General features: G+C 38.9%; 1 protein-coding gene across 1 annotated transcript in view; it reads right to left on the bottom strand.

Moving 5' to 3' along the window:
• LOC129769243 (uncharacterized) overlaps nucleotides 1-25,744 on the bottom strand; it is a 199,795-nt gene that overhangs the window by 83,357 nt on the left and 90,694 nt on the right. Inside the window, exon 3 of the mRNA XM_055771355.1 lies at nucleotides 16,220-16,338. Coding sequence (XP_055627330.1) covers nucleotides 16,220-16,338 — 119 coding nt within the window. The remainder of the gene's footprint in view (nucleotides 1-16,219; nucleotides 16,339-25,744) is intronic.

Genomic DNA, 25,744 nt, shown 5'->3' on the forward strand with positions numbered 1-25,744 from the left:
AATTATATTCGAAATAATCGACAGCGAATTGATTTTTATAATTTTTTGATGGAAGTGAGCGTCTGTGAATTTGGGAGCGGGTTATCATTACATTCTCTTCTAGCTTTAAAAAGACTAATTTGGAAAGCTAAACTAAACATTCGACCTTGAGAAAGGCCATTTGGAAAGCTTCACTGCCGCTACCATCTGCGCGCTAGCGAGAGAGAGATAAATCGTGGATAACTGATTGGTGACTTTTTCGATCGATCTATTCTATGTTAATTTGACCATTGTTTGCGAGTTAGAAGAGGCATCAAAGTGTAGTGCCTTCGAAGCCGGATGTTGAGAATGTATTTTTCAGCGGTAAGTGCAACGTTGTTCAATGGAAACTGAAGGTGATTTTTTTTCCGCAGTGGTTGTTGTCGACACCGCCATTCCATCATACATCCGACTCGATTCGGATTGCGTAGTCCTACGTTAGCTTACGATTGTCTTGGGCACCTTCTTTTTTTGCAGCTCGCGACTCTATGACTAACATGTGTTTTTGGCCCGTCTGAAAAAAACAGGTTGAGCAGCTTTAAATCAACGAAGTGAACAAACACATCGAACAAACTGGATAACGACTCTATTGATTCATCAGCCGAACAGTCTAGTCAGTCGAGCTTTTTGTCCGTTTTTAGTCGAGCTCGGCTTCTGGAATATGAAAACAAACGAGACGAGCTCTCGTCTTCTGGAATAGGGCCCATCGTCAAAGTTGGAATAATTTCTTCATTTTTATGCTATAAATCTCCTGGGAAAAATTAGCCACGGTTTTCGTTATATCCTCCATGTAAATTTTAATAGTTTGAACAGTTTTCTTGTGCGAAATTTCAGAGAGCTTTAAGTTTAGTAAAATTTGAACTCAATGGAAAAATCCAATATCCATTACTAGAAGCATACACTGTACATCTGGTACATCAACTTGATGTGATCTTGAGTGACAATGAGTTACTTCAGTTTAATGAAATACTAATTGAGGATTGCTGCTGAAAACAATTGACACAATCGAGGCGAGCTCAAACGCCAAAAGACTTAACAATACTATCTTTCTGCAGGAAAATTCTCTGCCACAAGTTATTTATAAGTTATTTATCGGAAACTTTGTAAGCGTTGAAATAACGGGATGTCTAGTCAACTTGTAGTATTTATCAGACATTGATCCTGTCGATTATCACATCACTTGTTCTCATTTACTTGTTATTGCTACGGCAACTACTTTGCATTCCAATTTTATCGAATATTAGAAGATTGGTATCATCCCTTCTTCTAAGATGCTTACAGTGTTAGTTTTTTCTTCAATCGTTGATCAACGAGAATCTTTTGGGTTCAATTATTTATCCTCGACGGGAAAAAATAACACGTGAGAAAAATAGCCCAAGTGAAAAATGCTTCATCGTAAAAATGCTTTCTGTGAAATGAGAGTTACAATTTGTTTCATAATTTTAAGTTAACTTCTTTCCACAGATTCATGAGCACCACATTAAATTAATAATCGCAGGGGTGGTATTATCCCCAATGGCTAATGGCAAATGTCACAGCACTAATTCTCGCCCTCAGCAGCGGAAACCTCCGAACTTTTGCGCTTTAATTTGAACCAGCGACTCACCGGTGAATTTGGAGGTAATGAAAGGACTGTGTTGGTAATTAATTTGGGATGCAAATTAAAAACTTTTTGTTCCCTCTTTTTGTTTACTAGCTCTTCAAGACATTCGGTTTTTTGTGTCGCCCTATATGTTCGCTTCGGTGATACAGTCTGTATCTCCAACATTTCGTTGTCATTCCAACCTGGATGATTCTGCCAAAGTAAGACTGGAAAGTCACATCCTCTTGCTTTCCATTTCTCACCTCACGAAGTACCCATGGCATCTTATCCCGAGTGTAACTTTCCACCACCTTTTTCCCGTTTCTCGTCAGGACACAACTATTAGCACGTTCGTAGAAGATAGCAGCAAAAATGGTAAAATACTTTTTTCAATTTCACTCCCAGCGCTGATGATGAAAACGACGCTTTCGCGTTGTTTCTCCATTTATCTCTGGCTGATGGCGGTGACTGGCTGACTTTCGCTGGCTGCACCTTGACTTATGGCTTATTTCACGCTGCCACCACAGCCGAGCATCGAGCGCGCTCGCTGAAACTATGCTGCTCTCGAAGTTGCTTGCTTACAGTTCTTGCAAGAAGATGAGCTTCCCAGATGTTCAAAGAATGAGAAAAAAAGAGCTACTTTTCTTTCGCTTTGAGTTTCTGTTGCACCTAGGATACGGTTTTGCAGAGGTGTATTTCACTTTTGCTCCGCCAGTCAGGTGAGTGGCTACCACATCTCACTTGCCACGGACGGTTATCAAATGCTGCCAATGACGACGGGTTGGAGTGGGTGTGTCGTAATGAACTCGTGAAAGAAAACCGCCAAAGGGAACTGAGTTGTGAAAGTTGGAAGAAAACGATTAAATGAGTTGGCGGAATAGATGGGTATCATGTATTCAGAGCTCGCGATGAATTCTCGAAGTAAATGTTATAACCGTGATGCGGTTTGAGATTTCGATCAAACAAAGGAAAACCTCATGGGTTTGAGTAACGGTTTTGATATGTTTCGGGAAATTGCTTTTGGGTTTTCAATAATTATCCGACAACTTTTATGTCCATGATTGAATGACTTTTTGCACTTACCCGTAGAGAGTATAAACAATCATGAGTATTAAATCACCAAACAGGATTGAAGATGACTACCAATGTCAGATTTACTGGATTTTCAGATATCCGCTCAAAGCTATCAAAATCCTGTTGTGAAGGTGTAAGGTGTGTATGAGAAACGGTTTGCCCGAAGCCAAATATTTGACACTTTTTAACAGATGAAATTTGATCAACGTGTACTGATCAACAATACTTGACAAAAAACACGACGAGCAAATATTTAGTAATTGTTTGCCTAAACCTTTTCATACAAATTTGTCAAGCCATGTACTGACGTACGTTAAATATTTCAGACAATTTTTTTTTCCACTTCTGAAGTTTGGCATTGTTTGCTACTGTTGATAATTGAAGAGTGGCAAACAAAAGGGCAAGTGGCAAATAAAACTGCCAACAGGAATGCCAGATCTTTTTAACGTAAGACTACGTCCAACCGGAGTAGGGGAAAGTAGGTAAAGACGGACACTGCGGGTAAGATGGACACTTTTAATATTTCATTAACTAAAATTTTTTGAAATATTTTAGTTATGCAAATACTTTCAATAAAGTGTATCAATACTTTCGAGACACACTGTTGATTTCCAGCGAGCGAACTGTCAAGCTTGTAAACAAAACAAAAATTATCTTCGCGGGTGCACCATTCGATGTAATTTTTACTCAGTAGAAAATAGTGTTCCTCCAACGGGTAAGTGTTTATTTAGTCCATCATTAACTATCCTGTGATAAATCAGAGGTTTTTCAACGCTTATAGGAAGAGCTATGGTCATTCGAAAAAAAAGCTGCCAGTTCGGGAAAGACGGACACATTAAGGTAAGGAAAGACGGACACTAGTATTTTCCTAGGGTATTTAACAAAACTTTTTGGTTTTACTATAAAGATGCCTACAAATTACAAGCGCAAGAGTAACCGGCAGTCATGGACCGCTCAGCAGTTGGAACAAGCCATTAAGGCTGTAAAAAGTGGATCGCCGGTGAAGACAGCAGCAAGAAGTTACGCAATTCCAAGATCCACACTGATTCGCCACCTCACAAGTCCAACTGTATCAACTCGGCTAGGACCTCTTGATTCCGTATTCAATTCTCAACAAGAAGAGGAGCTGGTACAACATCTGTTGGATTTGGAAAAGAGACTCTATGGAATAACGATGACTAATGTTCGAAAGCTTGCTTTTGATCTGGCCGAAAAAAATAGATTGCCACACCCGTTCAACAAGTCTAGCAAGATGGCTGGAAAAGCTTGGCTAAGCAATTTTCTGAAACGAAATCCCAAATTGTCGTTCCGTAAACCTGAAGCTACCTCTGCCACCCGAGCCAGAGGCTTCAATAAGCCAGCAGTATCTGCGTTTTACGATTTGCTGGAAGAAGCGATGAAAGATCCCAAATTGACGCCAGATCGTGTTTTGAACGCCGATGAGACTAGTGTTTGTACCGTTAGTATTTGTTTTGGCATTGTAGTTAGTTTAAAAATCAGTTTAATTTTTTATTCATACTTTCTTACAGGTTCCTCCGAAGAAGTCTAAGGTACCGGCATTGAAAGGCAAAAAACAGGTTGGTGGTATTACATCTGCGGAACGCGGAGAAACAGCTACGGAAGTAATGTGCATGTCCGCAACCGGACAGACCTTCCGCCGTTCTTCATTTTTCTTCGCATGCGGATGCACGAATCTTTGAAGAAAGGGGCATCACGTAGAAGCAAATTTGCCTGTAATGCATCGGGTATGTAACCCGATCGAAATATTCAATGAGTGGTTCGATCACTTTTTGGAGCATGTAAAACCTTCTGAAGACAGTCCTGCCTTGCTCATTGATGGCCACTCGTCGCACACGAAGAACCTATCTTTGAAAGCTAGAGCTAACTTTGTTAAGGTTCTAGTTTTACCACCTCACACTAGCAACAAACTTTAACCGCTTGATTTATCCTTTATGGCACCTTTCAATACGTACTACGCACAGGAAGTAGAGCGTTTCCTACAACAGAATCCAGGTAAAGTCGTCAGATATATGACGTTGCCGAGCTCATGAAAACTGCATTCATCAAGGCGGCTACTACGGAAATTGCTGAGAATGGGTTCGAAAAAACAGGAATTTGGTAATTTGATCGCAATATTTTTTCCGATGATGATTTTGCCCCGGCCACGGTGACTGATCAACCCGATCCTGAGATTCTTCGTGAAGAAGAGACGTTTCGATTGCATCTTGAAGGTGCGCCTCGTCAATCGACCGTAAATCGCATTTCCTGTGAGGATAAAGAAGTTCAAGTGCTTCCCGAAGACATCATGGCTGATTTCGCAAACCGGACAGCATCTCAACGGCCAATAACCCGGTGTTTGAAATATCTCCGTCGATCATACTTCCGTTACCGAAAATGGTCACCCCGAGAGTCACGAAGAGAAAACGCCAAGCAGAAAAGGCAGCTGACATAACGTCTGCTCAATACGCTGACACTTTGAAGAAGGCGAAAGCATCGAAAAACATTAAATCCATCAAAAAAGAACAAAAACAACGCTCTTCGAAGAAGCCTAAGCAAAATAAGGGCAAAGGGGACACCTCATCTGATAATCTATGCGAGAAATGCGGAAGCCAGTTTTCTGATTCAGATTTCGGGACAGGTTGGACAATATGCTTACAATGCCTTTCATGGTTCCACGCTGAATGCTTCAATTCTGCTGCAACTATTTGTCAGACCTGCTCTTGATTCTTCTTTTTTTCTTGTTTTTTTATTCCCACTGAAAATTGAATTAATTTAAATACTCAAATGAACTTAAACCATCGATGAATTGTTTTTAATGGTTTTTTAAAAAAAGTTTCGTTTTTAAATATTTTTAAGTGTATCATTACACTTTACAAATGAATTATCGTCTTCCTAGGAGGTCATTTAAAATATGCGTGGACAGGTTGTTGGCTATTTCAGATCCTTTTCCTTCCTTTGCGAGAACAATGGCCCGCAAAAATCCAGAAATGTTTGCATGGAGTGTATGTATTTGACCTCTTCTGTCGTTCCCTTCCAAGGATGAAACTGTCCACGAACAACATGATTAGCCTTTCGAATCGTAGCGTAATTCAAGAACACTCCCCAATGCGGAAAACACTAAAATACGTACAAAAACTACAACTTTTCCGTAAGTGTCCATCTTTCCCACCTTAATGTCCGTTTTACCCATTCCAGATGACCGTCTTTCCCGACCATGTGAAGAAATAATATTTCGATGCATTTTTTTCAATGACCCAGAATACATCAATGTTGGAATAAATTTACTAGTATCAACGGTAATTATGATAGAAAAGGACCTGAAGTTTCAATTTGTACAAAAACTGCGATCATGAATGCTATATATGTGTAAAAATTGAGATTACACCTTATTACGCACTGAAGTTGGTATTATGGGAGGCCCCGACCCCCCTACCGTAGTCGAGCCATTTCCGCCAACCCGTAGCCGTCCTAGTCCTCATGTGGGTGTGGCGAGAGGGTCTCCCAAATCGACACCTCCGGCAAGTATGATACCGATTTGCCCTCGACGATTCCTGATCCGCCCTTCGGTTTCAGCCAACCTCCGCCAACGTTATTTGATCGACATTCGCTAGGCAGCCGGACTCTGAGTATCAACCGGACACTGGGATGCACTGAAGTTGGTATTATGGGAAGCCCTGACCCCCCTACCTGAGTCGAGCCATTTCCGCCAACCCGCAGCCGTCCTAGTCCTACGTGTGGGTGCGGTGACGGGATCTCCCAACTCGACACCGCCGGCAAGTATGACTCCGTTTTGCCCTCAACGATTCCTGATCCGCCCATCGATTTCAGACTATCTCCACCTGATCGATCATCGCTTACTCGCCGGACTGAGCGGCGCACTGATATTCCAATACAGGAAACCAATTCGCAACCTTACGATCTTCTCGTCTACTATCAGAACGTGGATGGACTAAATACGTGTGCCAACGATTACCTATTGGCAACATCGGATGGTGCGTATGACATTATTGCGTTCACCGAAACCAAGCTGGATGATAGAACCCTCTCAACTCAGATTCTCGGCCAGCACTACGAAGTTTTTTGATGTGATCGTTCTCTGTACAACAGCCGTAAAGCATCTGGGGGCGGCGTTTTATTGGCAGTTCGAAAAGATCTGAAGGCGCGGATTATCGAGGATATCACTTGGCGCACTGTAGAACAAGTCTGGGTGGAAATTGAACTCGTTGGTCAAAACCTCTTCTTCTGTGTGGTGTACTTTCCTCCTGATCGTATCAATGACTCTTCTTTGATTGGACATCAAATCCGTCGAAACTATATGTGGTTTTGCTGCTGCAGTCGATGGAATAATAATTATTGGCGACTTCAATCTCCCAGGTCTCAGATGGCGTTCTTCAACACACGGTTTTCTATTTGCTGATCCAGCGCACTCACAGATTACCCGAATCGCCTCGGATCTTCTGGACAGCTACAGTACTGCCACTCTTCGACAGATAAATAGTGTACCAAATGAAAACATTCGCATTCTGGACTTGTGCTTTGTCAGTTCTACAAACCAAGCTCCTAGTTTGGTACTAGCCCCCACCCCGTTAGTCAAGGTTGTACGGCATCATCCTCCACTGCTGATATCGTACGAAAGGAGTAAAATATCTTTAAGAGACGACCCTGTATCTGTGAGCTACAATTTTTACAAAGCCGACTTTTCTAGCATCTCTGATGTCTTGAATGAAATCAACTGGGACGAAATTTTAGATAATGACGACGCTAACAGTGCAGTGCAGACGTTTTCTAATGTTTTGGCCTATGTCATTGATCGACACGTTCCCAAAAAGGTTCATACCAGCATGGATTCATGCCGAAACGCTCAACATCGACGAACTTGTTAGTATTTTCAAATTATATAGTGGATAGTTTGTCACGGAATAGCCAAACTGATGCCATCTATACGGACTTGACTGCTGCATTCGACAAGATTCATCACGACATCGCAATCGCAAAACTGGAAAAGCTCGGATTCACAGGAAGGATGTTAGATTGGTTCAAATCCTATCTCAAAGAACGAAAACTTCGCGTTACCATCGGTGATAGCAGCTCCAACATTTTTTCTGCAGCTTCCGGTATTCCTCAAGGAAGCCACATCGGACCCCTGATCTTTCTAATCTACTTCAACGACATTTGCTTGGTATTAGAAGGACCTCGCGTTTCGTTTGCGGATAATTTAAAAATCTATTGCCGTATTAGTTCTGTAGCCGACTGCTGGTTTCTTCAACGACAACTGGATATTGTAGCCGAATGGTGCGCCACGAACTGTATGGTTATAAATCCATTAAAATGTTCCACGATATCCTTCTCTGGTGTTCCCATTCCACGAGTTATGAAGATCAAAGATCTTGGAGTGATACTGGATTCGAGACTGTCGTACAAAGAACATGTATCGTATGTTGTAGATAAAGCATCTAGAAACTTGGGATTCTTTATGCGGGTTTCAAAAACTTTCACGGACGTACATTGTCTCAAATCCCTGTATTGCGCTCTAGATCGGCCTGTTCTGGAATACTGCAGTATCGTTTGGAATCCGCACTATCAAACTGGCATTACGAGAATCGAGTCCGTTCAGAGAAGATTCATTCGGTACGCACTTCGCCTGCTTCCGTGGCGCAAACCTCATCAGCTTCCTAGTTACGAAACCCGATGCTTGTTGATCCATCCGGATTCACTGCACTGCAGAAGAAAGCTAGCTAAGTCTTTGTTTGTAGCGGATACACTCACTGGTCGCGTCGATTCTCCAGAAATTTTAAGCCACCTAAATCTCAACGTACCACCTCGACGGTTGCGGAGAATTCCTTTTCGAACGAATTATGGCATGTACACAGCAATAGTAAGCCTTCAGCGTGCATTCAACACAGTTTCTTCGGCGTTTGATTTTAACATTTCGCGTGTTACATTGAAACAACGGTTTTTAGAATTAATTAGAGTTAGATTATTGTATCATTTGGACCACTGTAGTCTGTTGATGCCAGAACAAATAAACAAATAAACAAATAAACAAATAAACAAATTATTATAAGCATTCGAAATCTTTAATTTCGAATATTTCTGATTACATTCGACAAAAAAAAATAAAGGAACAGAGTGCGAGGTCGGAAATTTGAAGATATGCTTCGTGAAAAATCGAAGCATATCGATGGGATGTTCATCATTTCAGGTATTAGAATATTTACTTACATATTTTTATCTTGGTGTGTGTAGGTGTAGTGTACAACAATATCGGGAAGAAATGGAAAATTAAATTATCCTGAGAGTAGCGTAAGATTTTGTACTTCTGGTACGATTTGGGATTCAATGCTCCTCTAATTTACTTCAAACCTCGAAAAATTGGCTAGGAAAAAACGGCTAAACATATTAATATGAAACGTTCACAGATGTTTAGGGAATATACTAGGCCAAAAATTTGCCTGCAAACATTAGAACTTACTACGACATTTGCAGAATTGCAGTGGATTGTGTAAAGCACTATAAACATCCTGTTTTTAGCACTTTTTTTAAATCGATGCAATGAATTAAAAAAAAAAAATCCGTCAAAGTAACAAATTATCCTTGTGTATAATTTATTGATGTTTTCAAAACTGCCTTTCGATTTGCGATGCGATCATTACTCATTGCATTCTTCATCATCAAAGACGAAGGGATAATTTTTCATTCAAACTGAAATATCTCTGTATGGGAAGGTCCTACAGGAACGTTCTTGGAAACAAAAGAAAGCTGGTTGATAAGGTTAATTGGATTTGCTATTGAGTTGGTTGGCGAAACATTTTCTTAGCCCAGAAAATTTTTGAAAAAAAGCAGATCGATTTTCCATTTCTTACCGATATTGTTGCCCACTTCAATTACACACACCAAGATAAAAATATGTAAGTAAAATAGGCTAATACCTGAAAGTTGTAGCTTTAAAATGATGTACATCCCATCGATGTTCCTGTTCATCTTTCTCGTGAAGATATCTCTCAAAACCTAAAAAGACGAGCCTAAGAAAATTTAGCATTTTTTATTTTGGCTAATTTGCTGTTGCCAGTCTGTGTTACTGTGCAGCAAATATTCATTAGCATTTCGCTACACGAATGTCTACAATTTCTTCACTAATGTGCCAAAGGAAAATAAAAAAAAAATTTGAATAAAACATTATTACATCGAATACATTTATTCGTAAAGGTTTTCATTTCTTGAATATACAGTTAGCACGAAGTGCACAGAAACAGAGGACTCCCAGCAAGAAAAATAAATTTTTAACAAACTCATTCTTTAACGCTGTGAAAATAGCATCTAGTACCTTGAGAGCAATACGGGATATAGTTGTTTCCGGGATTTTAGAAAGGTGCTGTAGCGAAAGGAGACTGTCTCCAGTAGACAAAAACCTCAGCATCAGTACTAGGGATTGCATTACCGTGCCAATATTTCAATAACCGGTTATTCGGTAATGCAAATTTCATTACCGGTAAAACCGGTAAATTACCGGTAAAAACATACTTTAAAATACCCCATTTTCTTGAAGAAGCGGCTTTTATTTAGGACGATTAGTTTACAAAAAAAAAGTTCGATGAACATCTGAACGACGTAGAGGTAGAGGACCAAGATGACGATGGATGCGATTATGTTGGTGCAGTAAATAATGAAGATGTACCACCCCCAACGATAGGTGAAGTTAGGAATGCTATCAAACAGCTTAAGAACAATAGATCAACTGGCAAAGATGGCATCGGAGCGGAACTTATCAAGATGAGTCCGGAAAAGTTGCTTTGTTATCTGCATCGGCTGATAGTCAGAATTTGAGAAACAGAACAACTACTGCATGAGTGGAAAGATGGGGTTATTTGCCCTATCTTCAAGAAAGGGGACAAACTAGCCTGTGAAAACTTTCGTGCAATCACCGTCCTAAATGCCGCCTACAAAGCGCTTTCCCAAATCATCTTCCGTCGTCTATCGCCACTGAAAAATAGATTCGTGGGAGGATATCATCGAAGATAGGTATACTACTGACTTGCGGAAGATCCTCCAGAAATGCCGTGAGTACAGAGTCGCTACGCACCATCTATTCATCGACTTTAAAGCCGCATACGATTCAATAACTCGAAAAGAGCTATGGAGAATCATGAACTAAAACGGCTTCCCTGTGAAGCTGACAAGACTGGTTAAGGCCACGATGGCAGTGCTGTGTGCGAATATCGGGTGGATTATCTGATTCATTCGAGTCCCGCAGGGGGCTTCGACAAGGTAATGGTCTCTCTTGCCTACTGTTCAACATTGCGCTAGAGGATGTTATGAGACGAGTGGCGTTTGCGTGGTACGATTTTCAATAGATCCAGTCAATTCATCTGCTTCCCCGATGACGTAGACATTGTCGGCAGAACATTTGAGACGGTAGCTGAACATTACACCAGACTTAAGCACGAAGCAGAGAGAATTGGGCTGAAAAACAATGCGTCTAAAACCAAATACATGCTGGCTTCCGGATCCGAGCACGACAGGACCCGATTAGGTAGTAGTATAACGATCGACGGCGATGAGTTCGAGGTTGTGGACCAATTTGTCTACGTTGGCTCAATGGTAACGTCTGACGATGATACCAGCCGAGAGATCCGAAGACGCATTATCAATGGGAGTCTTACCTACTATGGTATCCACAAACACTTAAGGTCAAACAAACTTAGCTGTCGTGCGAAATGTTCCCTGTAGAAAACGCTAATAAGACCGGTTGTTCTCTACGGGTACAAACTTGGACAATACTCGAAGAGGACCTGCGAGTACTCGGAGTCTTTGAACGAAGGAGGTTAAGAATTATCTTCGGCGGTGTATAGTAGGACGGCGTATGGAGGCGAAGAATGAACCACGAGCTCACGCAACTCACCGGTGAACCCAGTATCCAGAAAGTAATCAATACTGGAAGGATATGCTGGACAAGAATGTCGGACAACTATCCTGCAAAAATGGTGTTCATCGGGAACCCGGCTGGTACGAGATGACGAGGTGCGCAACGAGCAAGGCGGTTAGACCAAGGGGACCATGTCATGTGAGCACGAGGTTTCCGCGGAATTGGAGAGAGATAGCCACGAACCGAGTTAGTTGGAGAAAAATTGTGAATCAGGCCATGTTAAAAAAGACGTTAAGCCAAAATAATTTGAAGTTTACAAAAAACATTTTGCAAGTTTTGTTGGTTAAAGTAATACTTCAGGACACAGAAAATTTCAATTCTGTCGTCTCCTAATCTAGATCGGATCTCATTATGTTGGGCGTACAATACGAAGAGTATCGAATACCATCGTCATGTATTTGCCTCTGATGACCTCTGTACGAAAACTCTTGTCCGAGGCTTTTCATCAATCCGTTTATAGACGTTGAGCTTGGTCTGGACGTTGCAGTCCGTGGCGTATGATGAAAGACGCCAAAGTCATAATCAATTGTTTCACGATCACGATCAGAATATGCGGGAACAAATCTGCATATACGAAACGACTTTCTGCAACCCTTCCAATCAGGGCTTCAAGCAGCCTCTTCGAAACTCCGATGATTGCTCCGATACCTATTCTAGCTTAACTTGTAATCTGATGTCAGCTTCATAAAGGGTGCATTTCTTCCGCAATAGCAGTTCAACAGCGATCAGAACTGGTTCGATGGCATTAACCAATGCCTTTATCGCTGTCAGTTCTTCATCGCGGAAGCTTATCTTGTGTTTTGTGTTCAGATCGGGCAATGATTTTTTGAACTGAAGTTCGGAGGTCGTAGGTCGGAAGTCATAGATCTTATTTGAATCTCGAGTAATATTTCAAAGCGGCATAAAGGCAAATATTATTTATGGCGTAAAAAAATTACCGAAATTACCGGTTATTGATTGTAAAATTACCGATGATTCGGTAATGGAAAATGACCCGGTATAACCGGTGAAACCGATAACGGTAAAGCCGGTTAAAAATCCCTAATCAATACAAGTCGCTCTCCGGCAGGCTTTCCACATTTGTGTATCCTGTTTTTGAAACAACGGCGTAACCAAACGGAGACGATAATCGAAATCTTCAGACCCCATACGAACGAAGTTCTTATATAACTTTGGAGACTCATCTCGTAGCTCTCGCTGCAGCTTCACGTAAAATCCCTCCGTTTCGCGCTTTTTGATGCAGCGATTACGAAACTGTTTTTTTTTGTTTTTATGGTCTATCCTCCTCAATTATCATAGATGCAGTGGCCAGCGCTACTGCTATACAGTTGAAGCCATTTTCATCTATATAAGAACAATGTAAGGCAAAATCTGTTGGTAAGCGGAAAACCCGAAGAAGTGATGGTACGATTTTAGCCTTCTTTATTTTTTTGTATTCGTCTCTTCTCGTAGATCAATATAGTGGAGAGAAAAACCGGGAAATTTGCGGAAAACTCTGAAGGAAGGTCGAAAAATTCGGAAAATTGAATTCCCACATGATCGAACATTACATCATAATAAGCGTTGTTAGTCCATTCGATGTTTGTGCTATCGAAATTGATCTGTGTTCGTAAGTGGAAATGGATTTTCAGGCGAAATAACGCATTTCCATATCTTATATCTATATAAATAAAAAAGGAACGCAAAATCTGTTGGTAAGCGGAAAACCCTAAGAAAGGATGGTCCGATTTTAGCCTCCTGTATTTTGTTGTATTCGTCTCTTCTCGTAGATCAATATAGTGGAGAGAAAAATCGGAAAATTCGGAAAATTGAATTCCCATATGTTCTACAATTAGCTAAGCGTTGTTAGTCCATTTGATGTTGGCGCTAACGAAATTTATTTTTGCTCAAAAGTGGAAAAGGATTTTCAGACGGAATAACGCATCCCTATATCTTCTATCTATACGAGGGTCACTATTTATATTTCGGGAATTGGCAACACTGATGTCATGTGAGTCCATCTGACGATGGAACCATCGTAAAGTTTGACATTTTTGACGATATACGTACTCAGAACATTTTGTCATACGGACGCTATTTGTTTATTTTATATTTAGTTGAAAGTTTGGTCTCGGCAAAAAAATGGAACTGAATCGTGAACATTTTCGTGCGATGATTTTTTACGACTTTCGACGTGGATTATCACAACAAGAGTGCGTCAATCAACTTTTGGCGATGAAGCTCCATCAAAAACCACTGTGTATCGCTGGTATAGTGAATTCAATCGTGGTCGTAGTTCGCTGTCCGACGAGTTTCGTGAAGGTCGTCCAAAATCGACTGTAGTGCCAGAAAACATCGATGCTGTGCACGAAATGATTAAGCAAGATCGTCATGTAACCTATTGTGAGATTGAGGCATCCCTAAGCATTAGTTCCAGCAGCATATATGCGATTTTACATGAACACTTAGTTGTGCGAAAATTATGTTCACGTTGAATCCCACATAATTTGACAATCGCTCAAAAAAAAGGCTCGTGTCGATTGGAATAAATGCTTTGAAAATTGGTTTAAGCGCATGCAAGTGTATCGATCATCGTGGCGAGTACTTTGAAAAACAATAAAAATATATTCGCAGCTTAACTATTTGTTTTTGTTCCTATTTCCCGAAATATAAATAGTGACCCTCGTATAAACAAAAATGGAAGGCCAAATGTGTTGGTGTGCCCTAAACCCGAGGAAGGAATGGTCCGATTTGAGCTGTCTTTATTTTGTAATATTCTCTGTATCAAGCATGTATTCCATGCAACGGAGAAACATGTTATTTCCAAATGCTTGAAGACACAATTCTCCTTGAACGAGAATTGTGTCTGAAAATAATATTATAAGGACGGATTTATAATCGATTTTTTGTAGAAGTACTAGACAATTTATAGTAAAAAAAATTGTAAAGGGTCAAAGGGTAATCATTCAATGAAGAGTTCAGTGATTGGACTCACTAACGTTCACTTAGTAAGAAAACGTGGATGTTTGAAAGTATTCAAATCAAAAATCTATTTAGGGCGGGACGAAGTTCGTCGGGTCAGCTAGTTATAAATATTTTCTTTTAAAATAAACAGCGGACGGACACAAAATAATATCGGGATTGACAAACAGTCTACTATGTGTTAACGATGTTTGTCATCCATTCCATATGGCTGTATTTCGCCAAATAGTGCGTGCTTATTCATTCAGCGAGCTTATTCATTTTTTTTTATAATTGATTAACAAAGGTACCGTTTATCACTTTCTGTTTCGTAAATCACCACAATAAATGATCGAATTCAACGTTTTAGTTCCACTGTCAATTACAAATTCCTAGTCCCAGCGTGATTTCTACACTCGTCATATCGTTACCGAAAATTGCGATAAAGCTCTCTCTCTCAGCACAGGCAATTAATATGTGTAATAAATATGTACAAATCACCCACAACCCACAATTGACACAAACCAGAACCTCCGCAAAAACCACAAAGTATACCTCAAACGTTGAATGTTTAACCACCATTCTAATTTGTCTGTCAGTCCTAATGGGTTTTCATTAAATTTTCTGTCCTGCAGTGAAAGGGGAAAGGGGGAACCTTCTAGGAACAATGAAAAATCTTCACCTGCGTCTGGCTGGTGGGACACAGGAAACCGATATTGCTCGCTTTCGCTCCGGGATGCCATCCATCTGTATCGAGGGTTGCCTCTGATTTTGACCTCAACCAAACTGAGCGATGGACGGGTCGGGCGTGAATACCACACAAAACCACAGTAACTACTCACCCCCATCATCCATCGACAAACCGTTGTATTACAACTGTGTGTTTCGGCCGAACCGGCAGCTGTTTGGACGAGAAGTGAAAAATATGCAAATCTTGGTGATTTGTCATTTCGGGAAGCCCCCTGGAAATACATCTTGGAGCATAACGAATCCAGCTGCCAATAGCTGCGATTTCCATCTTTGGCAAATGATAATTTTTCATCCGTTCGGATAATATATTCTCGTCTTACGAATCGGACTGGACTGGAGGAACGATTGAAGATTTAACAAGCATTTCCTTTCGCTGCTGGAAGGGAAGGTTTTTTTTCGGAGGGAGGGAACGAATATCTTCGATACAAATTGATGTTACGTAATTTGCCAAGCCGAAGGAATCCTTGGCGGAAATTTATTCCTTCCGCTAGAGAAACATCGTAAATTGTGTTGAAATTGAATAAATTATGTTTGATTGCAGTGTTGTACCAGGTGCTGGCTTCGGCTAAACGTACACAGCGGAATCGAAATGGAGAGTGGTTAATTTTTCGAAGAAAATTCAGGTTGATTTTTGCCATAATCATGAGAAACGAAGCTGGAGAAGTGACGATCAAAAAGAAAAATGTCGATTCCTAGTCGTGTCGGCAACCATTCAAATCAGAGATGAGATTGTCGTTTGGTGGTAGATTTGGATATCACGCTTGGAATCAGCGCGATCAAATGCTTCTTAGTTGGAATTCCGGTTTGATGTACGTGTTTGGTTTGACAATTGCAAATGAACTGCAATGCTGAACTACGTTATATCACCAACCGTATTTTATGCAAACGTTTCTTAGTGCGATTCGAGTCGATTATGCATGCATTTTACTTACTTTCTGGATCCAGCCACTTCTTCGACGATGCAGCGATTCCTTCGCCATCGACAAGGCGATATTGTCCAATAACTAGACGCCGCACTGCGCGCCCATCCTTCTTCCGGGTAGAGTAAAACCTGTGGAAATATGAATAAGGCGTCAATACCCTGTTTGTATTCTCTAGGCTATTGGATATTGTGATGGCTAGCAGGAGTTGACTGAACGTAAGATTTGTTCAAAATTCTGCAGATTTGTATTGATTTGTCATGTATGATTCGTCACTAATTCGTTATCAAATTATTCAGGCATTGTTTCATGTGAACTGCTCGTCAATAATAGAATCCGGATTTTACTAAAGAAGCATTCTTCATTCATGCTTTCATATCATCGACTACATCTTGTTGGATCTTATTAATAAACTGGGCATGTGCCCATGTGTGGAAAGAATCCCTAATAGTTCCTATTCAAAAGGTTGCTGGAACGATTGAAGCCGAAGAGCTCCGTCCCATCAAAATCTTGCAGACATTAGAGAATTAGTTGTTAACGGCCAGACGTTGGAACGTTTAACTCTTAACGCTTTGCTAATACCAGAACAATCGGAATTTCGGGAAGGTCATTTCCGTGAAACCGCATCAGACTTGGTGTTAGCAAAATGGATAGAGAAATATTATAAGAATGTAAAGATACAATCATTGCTGGTTTCTTGGATCTAAAACGCGCTGTCGATACAATTTCTAGGCCCTTGTTGTTGAGTACGATTAAGCACTTTTGAATTACTAGTACTGCATTTAAATGGTTTGAAAGCTATTTGTATGACAGAACTCTGCGGACTATTTTTAACGATTTCATTTGCAGTCCCATAGAGAATAATCTTGGAGTGCGTCAGGGAAGAGTATCAGTGCCCATTATATTTATTGCACATTAATATGGCAATATGAAATGCGACGAGTTTTCCGATTTTCTAATATTAATTTGTGATATTAATCAGCTAATGATTTGAATCAGGTCGTTTTACATTGGAATTAAAATACGCGTTCGTTAAGTAGATGGTTAAAGTATAAGCAATTGTAATTAAAAATAAGTTAAACTAAATTTATAATAATCTCGCGAAATCGAATAAATGAAAATGTTTCTATTGTAATTGATGATGAGGCCATTGATCGCGTTCGGGGGCTCAATTTCTTGGCGTGATTATTGATGAAAAACTCTAGTTCAACACTCCCATTGACAATGTCATCAAGAAAATTGCCAGGAAGTATGGAATCTTAAGCCTATATGCAAATCAATAATCTTTCCTTATTTAGATGTTTGTTCTTCCATTTTATTTTTAGCTAATTATACACAAATATCGAGATTGCAGAGCTTCCAGAACAAAATAATGCGGGTGTTTCTTGAATTTAATCGGTTCACTTTCTCTTCTTTGATGCTGGATGCTCTAAATTTGTTATTCGTGAAGCAATGAATTGTTTATTTAACTATGGTGTCCATTTTCAAAATAGTTAACGGTTTGCGTAAAATCGTATCGTAACATATTAGAGTGTTTTTTTTTAAATTTTTTCATGGTCACCCATTTCCTTTTTAAGGTGGTTCAAAAAATAAATTATTCCTCTTTTTCCGAAAATGGCTTTTTTCAAAAATTCATGACTTTTATAACTTTTGAACAACTGAACCGATTCCGATGATCAATATATCAGCTTGAAGTCAATTAGCTATTCTTTTTTGGAAAAATGTTAATCTTGCGGAAAGGTTGGATTTTGTCTTTGTAATTATGGCGATATAATTATTACGACCAACCACATTCAATGTTTTAGACAAGTTGAATATCGATGAGGCAAGCCAGATATTTAAACCTAAGCTTAAGAATGCACTGAAAAAGTGTCGCTTCTGATCCTTTTGAGCCAAATTAAGAAAACAGGCGAACGATCGATTAGTTATTTCGTAGAGACGGTTTTATTATATTTCCAGAGAATGTCGAGTTTTTCATGTTAATGTTGGAATATTTTTCTGATTTTTTAACAGAAAATTGAAATAGATTAGTAATTAAAGATTCCGGATTCTTTCTACCGCTACAACTCTTGCAACCCGTTAGAAGTATAGTTCGGTTCATGTAACAAAAGTTTTTTCCAGGGCCACTATTTTGGAGTATTGGATAAGTTAAATTCCTTCTACTTTTTTGCAAAGCTGTTTGTTCAACCTCCTTTACAAGACTAAATGCCCGCACCTGGGACTTAATGTTAGCCATCAAATTCTCTGCAACACTTGCGCCATCTTCGTTACACAAATCCTGGTCGTTTTTGAAGACCTTTCATGTTTCTAGGAGTTTGCCGTTCATAAACACCCAGAATTTTTAACTATTGGGCACAGTTCTGTGCCAGTCGTTATGTACGGCTCGCTGAATACTTTGGTATATTCGTTGACCTTCTTTTACCGGAACTTATTCGGAACATCCAGGTGGAACTTGCCGACGAAAAACTCCAGGCCGAGGATCTGCTTAGCATCCGCTTTATTGTACGTCTCGTCGTCCATTACGATGCATTTCGGTTGCACCAACCACTCGCGGTACAGTTTCCTGGCGCCATATTCTGTTGATCGATTCGGTTAGGCATCTTCCTTACCTTGAATACATGAAGGCCGGCCCGCTTCATTATCTTCTGGACGAACCAGACGGAATAATCGACTTTCTTTGTCACGTCCCGAATCGAAAGGGCGGGTTGCGCTTGAAGTAATCCCTCACTTTCCTTGCCTTCACGGGGTCGATCGTATTCTCTTTTCTTCCGCTGCCAGCTCGCTGCTGAGTTGTCTGGGTCGCCTTGAACGATTTTACCACACGGGACACGGTCGAACGGTCGATTCCTAACTGTTTCGCAACCCACCTGTGGGTCTGGCGGGGATTTTTCGCGACCGCGACCATAATTATTTGTCGGTGCACCTCTTGCTTGGAAAATATCTCGATTTCGAACATGTAAACATTACACTCTGAACTCATCTATTTTTATCCGTGAAGTAAAAAGGAAATGTTGCACTTTTTTCGTGTAAAATCTTTAGACATAACTAGAACATTTCATTGAACTTCATTGAACTAATCAATGTCCAGGCTTGGTCATGGAGGGGGAGGGATTTGAAATCGTGTTTTTCTGTCTTCTTTCCCTTTTTCATAAAACCCGTAGGTTGTGTGTTTCGCCTCAAACCATTCATGCGTCTCCTTGGATTAAATTAAATTATGGAGACGCAAGGTTTTTTTGCGGCGAAACAGACTACCCTGGCTTTTTACGTTTACGAGTGTGGCTGTGACAAGTGCGCACCGATAACGGGGAAATTTTTTTTTAATGCAGTTTGCTCGAAATTACGCGATTTTTTGTGCGCATGTATCAATCGCGTAAAAAAAGTTTAGTTTCTTAGAAATATATCTCAAACATTAAATAAAAAAAGTGTTCTTGAAATTTTGATATTTTGTTTTATGATATTTTATGTTATGGTGCAATTCCAAATGATATCGAACTAAAAATACCGATTTTAAAAACTTGTATTTTGATGTCACTTACATCTCTTTCATTTCAAGCCCCTCAGATATAATCAGCAATTTCACGAAAAAAAAAATCTTCCGAAAAACCATTCCTCTAATTTCGTTCAAACCTCGTACATTCATTCCACAATTTTTTTTAAAAGTTCAAACATAGAGCAAATCCAAATGATATCGACAAATGACATAACATGAATATTTTCGATTCGAATGAAAATTTGTATTCCGTTAGGGTTGGAGGAAATATGAGTTTTCCACAGCATTTGGGATTTTTCTGACTAAAGTGTAACTTTTGGAAAGGGCGTATCGATTTTAGTAAAAGGAATCTTTGAAAAAAGAAATCTTAGATAACTTTGATAACTTTGATTACTTAGAAAACTATGAGTCGTATCGAAATAGTGTCTTAGAAAGAAATATAGGGTAATGATGTTAAAAAGGGAAAAAAAATTTACTCAGAGAAAAAAAATAGTACTCTTTTTTTATTTACAAAAAAAAAAACAATTTGCAATAACTAATATACATATTTGAATTTTTTAATTTTTTTTTCCATATAAAACATAAGTCATGTAGAAAATTTGGCGACATGTGGGTTCATACAAAACCTAGCGATAATGTTTTTCAAGGTAACTCCTAAACATATATTTTTACCATGATGATGTATTTAGAAAAGTTGTTAAAAACTATAAGCAAATTCATAAAATTTCTTGAACATGGCGGTACCGTTCCGAATCATATTTCGGACGCTCAAGGCATATGATGCAGAAAACAGATCTAAACTTCATGCACAGGTATTATTTGGAAGATATTTTTAATGAATTAGTTCAATATGCTTCTAAGCTTTCTACTTTGGTACCTATTTGACTGAAAACATAAGAAAATCATCGAATAAAATGCTTTTCAAATGAAGCGAATAAGAATCAAACTTCGGACACTGAATCAAACTTCGGACAGATTGAATTAAAATTTCGGACACTTTATTTTGTAATTTTTTGGACGAAAATTACATTACACTTGATTATATTTTATAGTCAACTGCGAAACACTTACCAAGCAATCACAGTAACCTGATAACGATGATGAGAACTGATGAAACACGAGAGAAATTTAAATATTGATTGAATTCTACGTTATCACGCTAAGCAAACGTCAAACACAAACGATAATGAGTAGTGCTGTTGAATTTTTCCCTACTATGTTATAATTAAAATGTAATTCTCAAATGAAATGATAGTGAAACCAAGGGATTACTCTAAAGAAGCAATTGTGATATTGATTTTATAGTTATAGCATCAGTGCATTAAGCATTTCAAGATATATAAACAAAGTGCCCGAAATATGATGTTGTCAGAAATATGATTCAGAACGGTATAACACGACAAACATATTGAAAGAGCCTATTTACTATAAAAAAAGACAATGAATTAGAAATATTTTTTTAGATATCTCGAGAATTGCTGTATTGAGAAGGAGATTGATAATGAGCTTTTTTGTTTTAAAACACATTAGGATTCATAACTTGTGCCTAAAAATTATTGTTAACACACAAAAATTCCAAGTCTCGAAAATTAATAAAAATTCGATGTTCCACAAAGTTCGTCAAAAATAGTTTTACTATCTTGGACTCATTTTTCTACATGACTTCTATTTTATTTGAGAATATAAAGAAAAATTAAAATATGTATTTTAGATATTAAATGATTTTTTAGTAAATAAAAAAAAGTACTAATTTTTTTCTCAGCGTATATTTTTTTCACGTTTGGACATCAATACTCTATAACTCTTTCGAAGACACTATTTCGGTAAGACTCATAGTTTATGAGATATAAATAATAAAATATATCTCTTGCTAAAATCGATACGTCCTTTTCAAAAGTTACACCTGAGTCAAAAAATTCCCAAATGCTGTGAAAAACTCATATTTCATCCAACCCAAACAGAATACAAACTTTCATTCGAATCAAAAATACTCATGTTTTGTCATTTGTCGATATTATTTGCAATTGCTCTATGTTTGCACTTTAAAAAAAAATCTGAAATGAATGTACGAGGTTTGCATGAATTTAGAGAAATGGTTTTTCGGTAGATCTTTTTTCGTGGAAATGCTGATTATATCTGAGGGGCTTGAAATGAAAGAGGTGTAAGTGACATCATCGATTTTTCTACATCGACTCTCGCTTTGGGTCACAACTTAGTTGCAGACACATTCCCAGCTGTATTTGACAATGTGGAAGATAGATCAGAACCTCATCTATCGGATTGTATAGCAAACTCAAATTGGATCGTTTTTGCAGTTGATTTATTTACCAAAGAAAAAGTTGATGAAGAGAGATCGATTAATTCATCGATCGATCCTTTTCCTTCTGAGCCTCTCATCTATAATACTGCAGGGAAAATGGTGGCAGAGTGTATTTTAAGCAAGAGTTTTGAATCTATGGAAAATTAGCCCACGGAAGACACATTTGGATCAATGGATTTTAGAGAAAACAACAAATAACACGCACTCCGGATTAACAGTTGACGGTAGTGTGCGACAACAAATCAAAACTGCCGAATATTCTTCCAGATGATTTTTGAGCGGAGAAGGAGACCATTGGTGTGGGTTTAGTAGTTCACTAGTGGGTGGCTATAATATGGGAAAAAACCCACTCGTATTACTCAACTAGCGTATTACTTAATTAATATGAATTCTTGTTTTCAAACCTAACAAGAACAATCTAACTATCAGTAGTGAAGTGAATCTTGCTTCAAAATTTCATCACGGTACTGCCCTCTTAAAGAGTAAACAAAGTAAACTCAATATTATTAAAACTTGCCTTTTTAATTGACACTTACGTTCAGTCTTCAAAAAAATACGTAGTGTTGCACTCGAATTTAATTTTCATCAGGGCGCGCTAATAACAAACTTCTCTTGGTATGAAGTGTATCAAACTCACAAACAAGTGAGCGCGAAATGAACACAGCGCAGAATTCCGATACTAAACATCGCTTCTCACTTGTGTGATGGCCGTCTCATTTTATACAAAAACACGTCATATCCTAGCGCCCCTTCTGTCTTCGCTCGTTCTAAGCTAAGCATAAAACAACAGCGAGCCTCCATACCAACCGTATCCGCTTGTGTAATGAAAAATAACTCAACAGAGAAAACGAAACAAGCAAACCAGATTCGAGTGCGGTTTAAAACTGGGTATATAGTAATGTATCGAAATCCGGACGCTTAAGCGCTTACGATAATAACTTCAACTACTAATAAATATTGACATATCGTAGCATGAAAAATAAGCGTTTCTATAGAATTAGAAGGCCTCCATCTAAGTTACGAATCACAGAATTCCACAAAATCGTGTTATATTTTTTCAAAATTTGAAATTTCTTTCATCGTGTCGTGATTTTAAATCCAGACACGTTTGCCGGATGCCAAGCACATCTTCGGCCTGGAGTTTTTCGTCGGCAAGTCCCGCCTGGATGTTCCGGTGAAAAAGTTCCGGAAAAAAAGGTCAAAAAATTTGCCGAGTATTCAGCAAGCCATTATGACTGGCACCATCAACTGCCAAATATATACAGAAGAATGCCTGCAGAAGCGCCTGCTGCCCTTCCTCCGGTCCTGCGAAGGTGACACTCTTTTTTGGCCGGATCTGGCATCGTACTATTGCGCGAAAACGGTAATGGATTATAAAATCAGATAAATATTCCAAATGAAAAGACTCGAGTAATAGAACACAGTTATTCATGAGGAATGCAAATCCAAAATGGCGCCATATACATTTTTAAACGGTTTTATTTAGCTTGCCCTGTAACATATTCGTATGTTTGTATGTTTGTAACGTGTTGGTCTGTAGTGCTGTCCCACATTAATAGACATTTGACCCCCTTTCTGTTGACCGATACATCTGAAGTTTGGAACACGCTTTTATCTCTGTAGTCATTATAATACTGGGTTATTTCTTTATCTTGAAAATCCAAGATGGCGGCCGCTACAAAATGGCCTCTCACATATTTTCGCAGAGCTCCATCAATATGGGTATGAAATGAAAGAGATTGACCGTTTTTCCATTTTGGATTTTCAAAATCATGAAATACGCAGTTTTATAATGACTGCAGAGATAAAGGTGTGTTCCAAATTTCAGATCAATCGGTCAACAGGAAGGGGGTTAATTTTCTATCATGTGAGACAGCGCTACAGACAAAGTTACAAAGTTACCCACGTACATACAAACGGGTCATATAATCGACCCCGTCCTATATACCGAAGAGTTTTGCGGTTTCCCGAATCGAAAATCTTTGCTCCACACTCCATACTCCATACTACTTTAGAATCATTTTCTGAATGTGCTTTTTATTCCGGACATGGGTTTGTGAAATTCACTTTAATTTTTATTTTTGACATTTTTTTATTAACAGCTAGGTGCTACGTTTGATACTAAACTAAATTGATACATTAGTAACTCTCAGTAACATTAATTCAACATGCAAAAAATGTCATGATTTTGACATGACATGTAATGAAATATTGTCCGGATTGAAAAGCGTCCGGATTCAAAAGCATCACTGTATAAACCGGTGTAAGGATGCGGTGCAGTAAGGATGTTCGAACCTTAATGCGAACGATGTTGACAACAAGCGTTGATTCGCCTGAGCACATGTGTGTACAAGGAGTGAGAGTTCAAGTGAGTACAAAAAAACAAGTCGCACATCAGCACCGCGTTGCATTCCGAAGACTGCTTCCGATAGAAGGGAAAAGTCGAGAAAGACGGACACAGTAGGAAAGACGGACACCTCTGTATAATTGATAAATAACATTTTTATTTTAAATATTAATGATGTACAAACTTGCAATACAGTGTACTGTGTACATCTAGCTGGCATTCTTTTAAAATTGTAAATAAAAACAAAAAAAGTAATCTACAAAGAGCAGCTCGGTGTAAGTTTTCTTCTAAGGTTCTCATTGTTATCGAGTTTTTTTTTTGGATATTTTTCGTTACGTGAATGTTTTACTATCACTTCTCTTCCAGTTTATCGAATCAGCGGTAAAGTTTTCTCATTTTTATTTCTAAAATATTGACTCATCGAGTACATAAACTTGAAATTTCAGTTAGTGTCCATCTTTCCCACCCCAAGTGTCCGTCTTTCTCGACTCAGTTTTTTGACGTCTTTCATTAAGGGTTCCAAATCAGAAAACAGGTCACGTTCTTATGAAATAAAGTTAATGTTAATAACTATTTTTGCCGCGAACGGATGTTGGTTTACATACCAAACGATTTACATACCAAACGAATCGGAAATTCCCTAAGATTTGTTCGATATGCTATACATTACAATCCCACAGTCTGTATATGGTTTAAATTGATGAAAATTGGAAGCATTCCCATTTCCTCATACGTTTGTTCTGTCCATTTGTGTGCTTTCCCGAACAGAGCTGTCAATAACGAGCAACTTATCGACGAGCAACGAAGAGGAAATCGTAATACGTAAAGTCTCCGTGAACAAAGGAAAAGAAGAAGGATGAAGGGGATATTTGCCTAGAGTATAAACAGTGGATCTCGCTGAGGCAAACTTTCATTCTTCATGAGGAAATCGACTGAACAACATCATTGCTGGCCGTCCACCTCGGCGAGGGATCGAATGCCTTTCTCAAGGCAATGGGGGTGGATGAAGTAAAGTTTTCCAAGGGTCTTTTTGAAGGTTAGAGACGAATGAACGGAAGAAGAAGAAGTCTCAAGCAAGGAAGGAAGGTAAACTTTCAGTATCGTTCTGTATTCAAAGCAATGAATGAATATCCTTGTTTTGCGTCATCACATGTCTTCGTTTCGGATTGAGCTGAGAACGCGACCAAATTACTCACTCGCTGATGTCTCTGAAATTGCAATCATTGCTCAGAACTGACGCCATTCCATTAAGGTTCTGAGCTACACAATTGTGTGGGAAATCATCAAGCTAGGCTATTGTCAGCTCACCAAGGAAATAAATGTTCTGGAATTTTGTCAGTGATTTGGTTTCGCATGACGGTAGGAAAACTCTCTCCACAA

This window comes from Toxorhynchites rutilus, chromosome 2 (assembly GCF_029784135.1).
Source record: "Toxorhynchites rutilus septentrionalis strain SRP chromosome 2, ASM2978413v1, whole genome shotgun sequence".
Lineage (NCBI taxonomy): Eukaryota > Metazoa > Arthropoda > Insecta > Diptera > Culicidae > Toxorhynchites > Toxorhynchites rutilus.